The following is a 12,921-nucleotide window of genomic DNA, read 5'->3' as shown; positions in this document are numbered from 1 at the left end:
GAACAGAGTAATGCAAACTGATCTTATTGAGAATTGAAGGGAACCTTTGCCACATTAAGGCTATAATGGAACCAACTGAGTTAATTAGCCACAAACCTTGCAATAATGTCTTCTTTAAACTGCATAGGACCACACACAGTCACAATTACCCCTTTACTGGTAGGTCTTTGTAAAGCCTTCTAGAGAAGGCTTATTTCTGATAAGAATGGTTAGGGAGAATGGAGTGGAGATGTTCATGACTAAAATTAGTTTGCAGTTCTGAACAGCAAAGAGGAGCCTTGTTTTCTATTCCACCTGTGGGTTCAGAATGTTGGCTTGTGAGCCTAACAGAAGCCCAGCCTACCTCTCATTCCATTTCTCCACTTTCCCACCCCCTACCCCTAGGATCTCCAAAGTAGAACAGCTGGTTATTTATTGGTGGATACCCTCTATCTTGGTTCTTTTTTTTTTTTTTTCTGGTCTACTGAAAGAAGAAAGTGGCAAAATTAGCTCAAACTGATATTTCAGAGCAGGTGGTTTATTTTTAGAATCCTTTCCTTCCTTTCTTTTCCTCTTCCCTCTATATCCCAGGAATATACTATGGCCTTCTGGCCATCCAAAGCCATCTACTGTTGCATCTCATATTCTTCCTAAGAGAAACTCTCTTCCAAAATTAGCATTCTTATTTCCCTTTTTCTACTCTCCCTATTTCACTACCCATTGATAATGTATAACCTTTGGTCCCCTGGAATTCACAATAGCATTTTTCGTAGATCTCTCATATACTGATTTTGTATCTTTAATTTTGTATTGTGTGTGTGTGTATGTATATACATATACATATATACTATATACATACCCACACATATATAAATATATACATACGTGTGTATATTATGTATATATGTGCATGTATACATACATGTATATATACATATATCCACATACACATATGTGTGTTATGTAATAAAAATAAACACCCCTCCTCCTAAGGAACCCCAAGAAGTTTCTTAAAGGCAGGGACTATGATGTACATTTTTTATCTCTCCTAATACCTAGTATCTATCTAGTACTTGGAATTCATTAATTGTTTGGTTAATATTTTTTAATTGAATTGACTTATATAATCGTAGAAACTGAGAGTGATGAGGAACCTTGGATGCCATTCTAGTCCAATCTGTACATGAACAAAAATCCCCCCTTCAACATCTCTATCAAGCCTCTGAGGATATCTAATGAAGGGGAAAACACCACCTCCCAAGACAGGCCATTCCTCTTTTGAATAGCTCATTTGTTAGGAGGTTTTTCCTTGAGAAGAATGGAAACCTGTCTCTGCACCTTTTACTGTTAGGTTGTTGATCTTCTCTCTGGGGCCAAGGATCAGACTTGCTATGGCAAGTCTTATCATTCTTTCAAATAAGAGTTATTCAGATACTTGAATGCATCTGTCATGTATCTCCTATGCCTTTTTCTTCATGGTAAACATTCCAATACCTTTCAACCTTCTTCACATAGCATGGTCTCCAGTTGTCTCACCATTCTGTTTCATCTTCTTTGGTCACTTTTTCACGAGACTCCCTTTTCATTCGGAAAGGGGAAGTAACCAGAACTGAACACTGTTCTCCGAATGTGAGTTAGGCAGGGCAAGAGTACAATAAGAGCAGGATCTATCACAAAATAAATAGCTACAGGCAATACAGAGATGAAATGTCTGGAATTAAAATTTATGCATTCATAAAAATTGCTTCTCTCTGATTATTATACCCTGGGTAGTTATTTATCTTGCCTACCCTTTCTTCCAGTTACGACTCAAAATTTAACGTTAGTATTGCTGATCTCAGCTAAGTCCTAAAAAAATAGTCTGATTAAACTAATTTCTACTAAGATGCAAATGACTAATAACTTCTCTCTATTGCTCCCCAGAATATTTACAATTACAGATGTTCTTGTTTAGCTGTAAGACTTCAAATATCAAATAATCTGGTAGAAATACTTTGGAACAAGGGGAAAGGATTGAAAGGGCTTCTCCAACTGTTTCAAAATTGATCTGCTTCCACTTCCTCTAGTATGAGGAAGTGTTCTCTTCTCTTGTGTTCTTCTAAAATTTGAGTTAAGTCTACTGAAAGACCTTGGTCAAGGTCACACTCTGGGTCAGCCCCATCTTATCAGTAGTTTGCCTCTTCATAGTTGTAGGGAGATGGAAGAACCAAGGCTGTTTGATCTAAGAACATGTGTCTTGTTTGTGGCTTGTTACTGGTGTAGCTTGGAAACTACATAAGAGTTAAGGCCATCTGCTCACAAGTTTAAAAAATAAAAGGAACATTGCTTGGTGATATGACTAACTATGAATGATATGGTCATAACTTATCAGTTCTAAGTGCCACATTTTAGTAAGAATATTAATAATCCCAGAGGATCATAGATTCAAATTTAGAGCTAGAAAGGCCCTTTCAAATAAATCTTCCCATTGTCTAACTAGTAAGTGTCTGAAGAAGACTGAACTTTAAGATCAATCTGATTCCAGGTTTAACACTATTATTGCCTCTCTTTTATAAACTGAGGTAGGGAAGGGATGGAGATTAAATGACTTGTCCAAGATAGTAACAGAAGTGAGATTTTAATTAGGTCCCTTGGCACTATATTCAGCACATTCTAAACTGTGGGGACTCTTGATCTACTCTGTACAAGGATCAGCCAAAGAAAGTAAAAAGGGAAACCATCTGAGAGAGGCAAATGATAACTGTCTTTGGGTATTTGAAGGACTTTCATGGAATAAGACATGTTCAATTTGGCCTCAAAGCACAGTACTAAAAACAATAGGTGGAAATTCCAAAAGGGAAGATTTCAGCTGGTTATCAGGTACATTAGAATGGTATCGACTTAGAATGGACTGCTTTGGAGGTATTATCAATTAGAGAAGATAGACACTTGCCAGGGCTATTGTAAAACAGATTCTTGTTCAAGTGTAGAATAAATGATCTTTGAGATCTCTTCTGACTATGGTTTCCTCTAGAATTTGGGCAGATATGTAGGCTATATGGGATATATTCTGTAGTATAGGACTAAAATTATTTATTTCATGGATAAGCTCTTAGCTTGTGGGTAGTACTTTTTGGGTTTTTTTGTATCAACTTTATTCATATCTTTTCTTATATCTCCTACATTTTTAAATTTACCACTCTGCCAACCCCTCCCAGAATGCAATGTCTGGTAACAGAAAAAAAAAAGGGGGGGGCAGACGGTAAACTAACCCAATGATAAAGAACAGCTGGGTGGGGCAGTGGATAGAGTACCATACTGGAGTCAGAAAGACAAATCTCTCTGTATTCAGGTCAGGCCTCAGACACTTATAACTGTGACTCTGGGCAAGTCATATATCTTTGTGCCTCAGTTTCCTCATGGCAAAATGAACTACAGAAAGAGGTGGCAAATAACTCTAGTGTCTCTACTAAGAAAACCCCAAATGGGGTCATGAAGAGTCAGACATGACTGAAAAATGACTGAATAGCCACAAGAAAAAAAAATATACATATATGTGTGTGTGTATATGTGTGTGTGTACACACACACACACACACACACACACACAGAACAGTAATAGAACAGTAGGAGAATGTATTCCATGTTTTATACTCTTGGGTCCCTACATCTGATTAAAAAGCATGGGAAGAGAAAACCTTTAATTTTAAATAAATTAAGTACCTTAACTCTTGAGATGATAGTGGAATAACCTGGAGGCTTTGCCTCCTGGTACAAGTATTATGTGGGGGAGACTGGAGTACCAAGTCTTCCCCTCCACAGCACTGCCCTGAAAGGATCTTGCCTTTCTTCTGGGGTCTTTCTTCTCTCACTGACACGCATCCCAACTGTCATTCCCAGGCACTAGGAACTCAGGAGTTTTCCCTCATGCTCTACAAGCTGAAGTTAGAGTCTGTGGGATGAACTGTGTCCTCTTTTGTTATTAATTATCTTCTCCTCTCCCCTTTGCTAATTCAACCGAATTTGCCTTCAGTCCTAGAATTTCTACTTTTAGCTTCATTGTCCCTATATTAAAAGATCACACTGCTCTGGTCATTGAAATTCTCTGGCATTTTTCATAGAGATTGATCACTTCCACAATTTACTTAAATATTTACTAAAAATATTTGCCTGTGACTGTTGCCCTGAAATCTTTTTTTATTCAAAAATATGCAGTTATGCCGGATGTGATATTAGATAATAATTATATTTAACTTCAAATAGTAACTGAAATTTAGTTGTAGGAAGAAATTAGAAGGAATAAATTTAAATATAGTAATAGGTGATGTGAATAATAAATAAAACGTTACAAGGCAGCTAGGTGGTGCAGTAGAGAGAGCACCAGCCCTGAAGTCAAGAGGATTTGAGTTCAGATCTGACCTCAGACACTTAACACTTCTTAGCTGTATGATCCTGGGCAAGTCACTTAACCCCAATTGCCTCAGCAAAAAATATATATATATATAATAATAATAATAATATATTAAGCAGGGTCTTTATTCTTCGTTAGGAAAAACACAAGAAAAATCAGATCAAAAAGGGAAAAAATGAGAAAAAACAAAATGCAAGCAAATAACAATAAAAAGAGTGAAAATGCTATGTTGTGATCCACACTCAGTTCCCACAGTCCTCTCTCTGGATGTAGGTGGCTCTCTTCATCACAAGATCATTGGAACTTGCCTCAATGATCACATTGTTGAAAAGAGCCACGTGGATATATATTTTTTAATTAAAAATCTGATTGTGTCTTAAATTTAGTTAGACAAGTGTATACCACCACTGGAAATGCTGATCCAGTTAGAACTGCTTAAAGCTATAACTAAGATCCTAATATATAAGAAAAGGAGATTTTTCCATTCACTTTTGGTCCCAGATCAACCTGACTGAATTGCCCAGAATTGAAACAGGCAATGAAAATGTCTCTTTCTGGGTGAATACTTTTACTCAAAAACCTGCATTTTAAAGCTTTTAAATTTTTTTTAATTAAAAAAAATTGTGTAGAGACACAAATAAAAAAAGAGAATAATAATGTTCTTTTCAAATGACTTCCTCTCATTCAACAATTTCTTTAAAAAGTAACAGTTATGTTCATTTAATTTATTTTAATTTTTAATGCTTAATTTTTAAAATCACAGCCTCTTGGAGCCAGTGATTATTTGGAACTATCAAAGAATTATGATACAGTTCTTTTACGAAATATACCTCAATTTACACTGGCCAAAAGGACCCAAGCACGAAGATTCATAACTCTCATTGACACTTTTTATGAATTTAAGGTGAGTAGAAAAGCGAATGTTCTCTCTCAACTTAGAATGTTAAAACTCAAGTACTTAAGTCCCATAACAAATCTCTGTAATATACCAGCAATTCAGTGATCTTGCTGGCCAGCTTATGTGCCTGTGATAGTATATGGTGGATAGTATATGGTACAGCCATCTCAATACATAACAGCCTTCCTATGAATGTAATAGGTATCATAAGGAGTTATAGCTTCTGTTTCATTGGTTCAATTCAGTAAAAATTTAACTCAACAAATGTATTCTTTTATTCCTATATTTCCTAGGGAATCCCAAGTTTTTCTTTGCACAGGCAGGATCCTCAGTCTGTGATGGAATACAATCCTATTTGTAGAGTCTGCTGAAATGTCTTATGGGGGGCCAAGCAGTAGTACATCTTATTCAGGTCTCAAATGATCCTGGGCAAGTCACTTAACCCCAATTGCCTCAGCAAAAAAAAATTTTTTTTTTAGCCTTACAGAAGGCTAAAAGATTGATCACAAATCTAAACTACTTAACTGGTGCTCTAATGCCTCTCTGAGGCATTACCACGTAAATTAAGCTTAAATTGGAAGGGTTTTTAACCCTTGTCTAGAGGATAGCCATCAATAACAGAGAGGGAAGCAGTAACAGCCACTAGTAGCCTGAGAGGCTGTGCTGTATGCTGCCCAGTGTGAAGTACTTTATCTAGACTCCTTCTAGATGGAGAAAAGAAAAGGGATGTGGAAAGTATTGCAGAAGAAGCAGCAAACCCTAAGGCAAGAGATCTTAACCTGGGAGACTAATTTTTTTGAATATTTTGTCAGCTGTTATTTCAATATAATTGGTTTCCTCTGTAGTCTTGAGTACTTTATGCATTTAAAGCATTCTTCTGAGAAGAATGCCAAAAGGGTCCTTAACACAAGAAAGCTTAAGAATTCCTTCCCAAAGGAAAGACTTAAGGGACCAGAGTTGTAACTTTAGGTAGGAAGAAATTGAAAGTGAGGGGAAGTCTGCCCTTATTAGGCTCCTATTTCTTTTGCAAGACAAAATGAAAAGGGAAACACTTCTGAAGTACCTGCTGGTCTCACTGTCTGGAAGTCTGGATGTCACTGGCATGACAATGGCCAGCCAGCCTCTGAGGGTTTGTTGTTCCTAATCATTTCCCTGCCTTTATCTTTAGGAGGAGGGGCATTTAAGCCAAGGTCTGAGAATACTAAAGATCCTTTTATTAGTCCACTTGGTTCCCAATAAGCAGAGCCATTAGTTTTAAAACTCAGGAGATAAGGCCTGGATTCAGAAATCCAGGAAATGATTATAGGGTTCTATCATTCTCTGTCTATAGAAGTGAGGTGTTATTTTCTCGGGCTTTTTTCCCCCCTATAAATTTTAGAGCCCTGAGGTTTTGACATTCATATTCATACTGGAGGAGGAGAGTAGAAAACGAAGTGGATCCTGTAGAACAAAACAGGATATGGGCCTGCTAACTACCAAATGCTTGAAAAGTATCACGCTGAGCCTTTTCCTACTATCACTCACTAGAGAAGATTTTAACCAGGAAAGTCGTTTCCCAGAGGTCTTTTTGTAATTTAAATAATGATTCCTACCCAAAAAAATTTTTTATTAGGAGTGCAACACCTCCTGTGGGGCTTCTTCCTCAACTTGTTCTTGAAGATTGGGTCTCTAAAAGGCAACTGCTACCTTGTGTTTTAGGGGAAATTTTCCGATTTTGTACTCCTAGTACTATAACTTAGCAGCCCCCATTGGTATGCTTTACATTAGTTATCAGTCTTTGTGCACAATTAGCATTTAGCAAAGGCATTTACTAAGATAGTATAAAAAGAGCAATTGCTTTAAAAAAAATTCTTTTATAAACCTGGGTCAAACTATCCCCCAAATATGCAGTGTCCATTTGGAAGAATGGGCTCAAATTTGGATTACAGCAGTATTGAGGCACATGTATAAGATTTCTGTGTGGTAAATAAAGTTCTCAACTGCTGGTCCTGCAGAGTATTAAATGTTTGAAAAGACATCAGTTTTGAAGTACCTTTTAGTTTTACTATTCCCAATATTATTTCCATTCTTAGCAATCCACTATAACCAGGAGTGAAGGAAATAAAACTCTAGATAATGACTCATTTTTTTTTTTAAAGAGTTGATGCTTCAGGCGAGTTATGTATACTTGAAGATTAATAAAAGTGAGACAATAGTTAAATCCTTATATTTCCCTATTTCAAATAAGTAGTACCTTAGAAAAGATTCCTCCCTTAAAGATATATATATATTTTTAACTGCTTCTCACACCTACTTCCTTCCTATTTTTTAATTAGAAGGGGAAAAGATTTATCTTGTAGGAAAATTAAAAATTGCTCCCTCCCCCTAATATTTGTTTTGATTAACTATGCACTATACCAAGAGAGATTAGAGTATCTTAACAAGTAACACACTATCGGGCTTAGCATGACACTGTTGACCCATAAAAACCAATATGATCCCAGAATTCAGTCCTGAAAAGTGATTCACTTTTGGAAGTGAGGCATTCATTATTGTGGCTCCCATTCCAATTGGATTCCTGCTCAGGTATATCAGATGAAATGAAAAACCCATCAGGGATACCTGATAGTGTCAGTACCACATGTGAAAGTACCAGTCTGTCTTTTCAAATAGTTTTAACTCTGAAAGAATCTGATTTTTTTTTCCCGTTTTCTATCATGTTATGTAACTGTTGAATGAAGAGATATTTAAGTAAATCTGTTATTTCACTGATTCTAAATAAGTGAGAGGGAACTAGATATATGCGTTAAGGAAAGCTCTCAGTGATGAACTTTCTTTATCATTCATTGTAGGTTATCACATTGCCTACAGTTTACAACGTTGTCTATATGAATGTGATTTTTTTTCTTTTTTTTTAAAGTGAATTTTTAAAAAAACAAAATCAGAATATTTAAAACAACAAAAAGAGCATGTCATATTTGAGCTAATGGATAAAAAAATTAATGAAAGATATAAAGCTGTACCCTATGTATAATTACATATGCACACTCAAATGTTTATATATCAGGAAATAGTTTAAATCTGAGTCTTTTTTAAAAGGATGTACTAGAAATATCTTGATGGAAATAAAGATGTAGTATATAAATTCAGTGACTATACAATCATATGTGCCAGTTATTTGGCAGTACAGGAGTAGTCAATTGAATGTCTTCAAGGAATTTGGTATCTGCCCTGTTCCAAAGAGAAAAAAAAAAAGCAGTGTTTACTCTTCAGGTCCTTCTATAATTAACAAAAACTATTAGGAAAATTAGATTGATACAGCAGAGAAGTAGTTATCTGGTTGACTAGAATGGCAGGTGTGGATATTTTCAGTTGTTCAAAAGATACATCCTTTCCTTCTCTATGTGAAATCAAAGAAAAGCCATTGCTTCCTCATTTCCTACTTTTCCAGGTACGTCTCATTTGTTCCGCATCCGCTCCTCTGTCAAGCCTATTTTTGTATCATCATGATGACAGTCACTTGGAGCAAAGCAGAACACTGATGGATGATTTGGGGCTGAGCCAGGTAGGCGATATTAACATAATCTCCTTTTATCATAAAACAGCTTAATTGGTTTTGGTCTGATATCATGGCAACACTTTAGGGGAAGGAATGCAGTGTACATTTAACTCTTGGTTTGCTGCTTTCTTCTGAGACCAGAGACAGCTGCTTCCCAACAATAGGTAACCATTCTCTAGGTGCTCGTGTGGCGTCTGTCACTGCTGGGCTAGACACTGATCCCCGAAATGGGCTGGCGAGTTTGAGTGAGATAACTAACATATGTAAAGCCCTTCAAAGGCTAGTTGTTGTTATTGTCATTACAAATCAAGGGGCGCAGGCCAGGCCTCCACCGTGTCAGTCCATTTGTCCAGGGCCTTAGCTTAATAAGAGCTCAGTGGACTCATAGGAAACTGAGCCAGAGCCAGTTTAGAAAGATGTAACAGTGTTTCTTTCTACCGAAAGAGATGTAGCAGGGATTTTCACCAGTGTAAAAGGGCCAAACATTAATCGCTGGCCACTTTTGCCAGAAGCTTTGTCTCCTAACCCCACATATTCACCTCTTAACAAGGTGTATTCAGGGCTTGGGAGAATCAGGTCAATTATGCTTGATGAAATGAAATCATGTTTTCAATAGTCACTTGAATCCACTTGTGGAAATGTCTAATTGTGTTATAGACCTATGTACTATGAACTCTTAAAGTTATTTTTGTAAAAGCGATCCTGAGATATTAGCACTAGTAGCTGTTGTCTTTTTTATCATTATTACTACATTTTCAAAAGAATGTTCAAGCAATTTATTTCTGTGGTTTGAATGTCTTGTAAATTATTAGACCTTTAGTTTCTTATTGCAGACCTCAAATGAGATAGGATCTCAGATCTCATCTTTTTTGAGGTAGGAAAAGATTAGAAAGTGTTTCCTCTGTGACACAGATTAGACATGGTTTGTCAGTAAGGTTCTGTTGCAAACCACTGAATTGTCTGTGTTAGATGGGCTCCAGCAAGCACTTCTCCCACTCCCCGTTTGAAAACCCCCAGGTGTCCGTTATTCTTTAAGGATGAGAAGGTATCAAGAGGTTTCACCATTAATTAGCACAGAATTATTCTTGGGATACATGAACAGACTTCGTATCTGGTAAAGAATAATATGCAAGTCAAGCACTGGTACCCCTTACGATCTAGAAATCTGTGGTCTAGAACAAAAAGATGAAACTTCTGGAAATTACCCCAGTCTCCATCAGTCACAGCTAGCTCACTTAACCCCCGTAGAAAAACTACACCAAATACCACAGGCATCCGGGACAGGAGATAGCTTTGGCCTTTCTCGACCTAGGAAGAGACAGTGAACAGCAAGTGCAATGAAAACAGCTAGATTTTAGTCAGAGAATCTGGGTTCAAATACCAGTTCTGCAACTTTTTCCCTTTGTTGATACTTTTCAGAAGACATTTTCTGTCTTCTGAACTGTTTCTTCATCTGTAGAATGAGAAGGTTGGGATAGAAGGCCTCTAAGTGCCATTCTAGTTCCAAATTGATGATCCTATCAAGAGTCCTTAAACTGCAATTGGAATTTTTCCTCCTCAGTTTGACAAACTAAAAACATTTTTTTACTTCAAAACAAAGTTCCCATGGGTGTTCTAGCCTTGTCCAATTTACTGTGGCAATAATAGTTTTCTGTGTTGTCATTTTATTTATTACTTCACACACACTTATTGCATAAAGTTTCCTTTTGGGAGATTTTTACAGGGAAATTCCATTTGAACTAATAGTTTTGTTTCTTGACTTCCTTTGAAGGCCAGAGACCATTTTTTTTTTTTTTTGGTAGTTTTTTCTAGATGCCTTACATGACATAGTTTGAGAAATTTAAAATATTTTAAGATGGTATATGATACCTTTAAAATAAATTATCTAATTTAAAAAAACGGCCTTTGCACAATTGTCACAGGTTATAAGGTTTTAACTCTATTTTCTCCTATCTAGGATTCAGCTGAATCACTTTCCATGTTTACTGGAGAAGAAGAAATCTTTGCATTTCAACGCACAATCTCCCGACTCACAGAAATGCAAACTGAACAGTACTGGAATGATGGTGATCGAAGCGAGAAGTGATTTTTACTTACAAATAATTAGAACTCAAGGCAAACACAGATGTATTAGAAGGGAAGCCTTATTATGGAAATTAAACTCATTATTTTTTCATTAATGAACTGATATGTTGTGCACTTTATCCTTTGGACCATTAATTCTCTAACTCAGATTCCTGATATCACAGAATCCATTTATTTATAAATCAAAGCAATTTTTACAGTTTTATATTTTTAATATTTATTTTACCCTTTGTTCCATCAAAAAAAAGGATCTGTCAGTGCTCTTGAAGGTAACAGACTTTTTAGCTATATTTTATACATAAAGCTATATGAATATGGAATTGGTTCCTGTTCCATGCTAGTTAGTTATAAGAATATGTCTTTAATGAAAGAAAAAGCCACTTACAAAAGTAGAAGGCTTCATACTAAATTCAGTCAAAAAGTGGCAATAAAATGCTGAGTTTATGTATCTGGATTATATCATACTTGAATTGTAATAAATCTGTAATTACCTTAAAATTTTTAAATTCTCTTGTCGATTTTCTTCTAAACTTTCAGATTCTTTTACTGGGAGTCAGTTACTCAAAGACTGAGATCCCACTTCAGTAAAATAGAGATTTGACAACAATGGTGAAAACAAAATCACATGGAGTCCATGGTCCTGTACCAGGAGAAGAGAAGGGAAATCTCTTCCTTTTTTTTTTCTTTTGCTAACGATCTGAACAGTCCAACAAATAGGACAGAACAATTGACACACACTCATTAAGGTGCTGTTGTTACTTTCATTCTGAATGACTTCTTAAGTTATGTAATACCCTCTGCCAGTTTGGGATATCAAGGAATGATGAGCCCCCCACTCTTGATGTAACTTTAGGGTTGATTAGTGATAACTAAACTGGTCTATGGTAAACACAACAGAAGATGTGAGGATACGGTACTCCACTGCCCCCCTCTTCCCAGTGTTGGGTATGGCTCCCAGGGATGAAGGACCACTCATGATAGTGTCAAGGAAGCAGCTTTGTAAATGCACCAGTACAAGTCCCTGGTGTCCAGGGCTGGATTTAGGAGACTCTTTATGCAAGCCAGCTCTTTCTCCATCTCCTCTAAGCAGCTTACATTGCTTTCATTAGAGTCATACCCATTACCCCTGAGACCCCTGACTTGGAACCCCCAGTACAAAGAGTGACAGTCATAGATACCAAGTACACTATCACTTAATCATCAAGTGCTAAAGAGGAAAGCCTTTTGGCAAATGATTAGTTGAGAATAGAAGTCTAAGCATGGATCTAAATTAATTCATTAGTTAATCAAAGGATCTCAGAAGTGGAAGAGACCTGGAGGAGACCTCACCCAGTTTGAATCTCCTTTCACTTTGCCACAGAAACTGAAACCCAATGAATTTACCCAAGGGCACACAACTAGTGGCAACACTCAGGATTATAGCCTGAGGACTGGCTCTCCTAATTTGGGCACTTTGCACGCATCTTGCACATCTCTGATGCAGACTTTTATCTATTCATAGGAAATAACCAGATGTTCAGGGGAATTAGAGGCATATCTAAAAATAGAGGAAAAAATTTAATCTGGGCTTTAAAAAAGTAGAGTTAATTTTTTTCTTTTTTTTAATTTTAATTTTTTAATTAAAACTTTTTATTTTCAAAATATATACATGGATAATTTTCAACATTCATCACTACAAAACCTTGTGTTCTGATTTTTCCCCCTTTCTCCCACTCCCTCCCTCAGTCAGCAAGTGATCCAGTGTATGTTAAACATGTGCAATTCCTCTATATGTCTTTCCACAATTTTCATGTTGCACAAGAAAAATCAAATCAAAAAAGGAAAAAAATGAGAAATAAAGCAAAATGCAAGCAAACAACAACAGAAAGAGTGAAAACGCTATGTTGTGATGCATATTCAGTTCCCATATACCTCTCTCTGGGGGCAGATGTCTCTCTTCATCACAAGGCCATTGGAACTGGTCTGAATCACCTCATTGTTGACAAGAACCATGTTCATCAGAATTGATCAGTAGAGTTAATTTTTTAAAACA

The 12,921-nt window shown here is 36.4% G+C and overlaps 1 protein-coding gene across 3 annotated transcripts in view; it reads left to right on the top strand.

The window, feature by feature from the left end:
- Positions 1-11,390, top strand: part of AFG1L (AFG1 like ATPase) — a 179,672-nt gene extending 168,282 nt beyond the window's left edge. For 2 of the 3 annotated variants that reach the window (XM_031964456.1, XM_031964455.1), the window contains 3 exons: positions 5,132-5,272; positions 8,697-8,810; positions 10,762-11,390. In XM_031964456.1, the coding sequence (XP_031820316.1) occupies positions 5,132-5,272; positions 8,697-8,810; positions 10,762-10,890 (384 nt within the window). In that variant the 3' untranslated portion in view covers positions 10,891-11,390. The remainder of the gene's footprint in view (positions 1-5,131; positions 5,273-8,696; positions 8,811-10,761) is intronic. The other variant, XM_031964457.1, reaches the window with a different exon arrangement.
- The last annotated feature ends 1,531 nt before the right edge of the window (positions 11,391-12,921 follow it).

The sequence above is a fragment of the Sarcophilus harrisii genome, chromosome 4 (assembly GCF_902635505.1).
Source record: "Sarcophilus harrisii chromosome 4, mSarHar1.11, whole genome shotgun sequence".
Lineage (NCBI taxonomy): Eukaryota > Metazoa > Chordata > Mammalia > Dasyuromorphia > Dasyuridae > Sarcophilus > Sarcophilus harrisii.
Note: the sequence above shows the minus strand (reverse complement) of the source record. Positions and strands in the feature narration are given on the sequence as shown.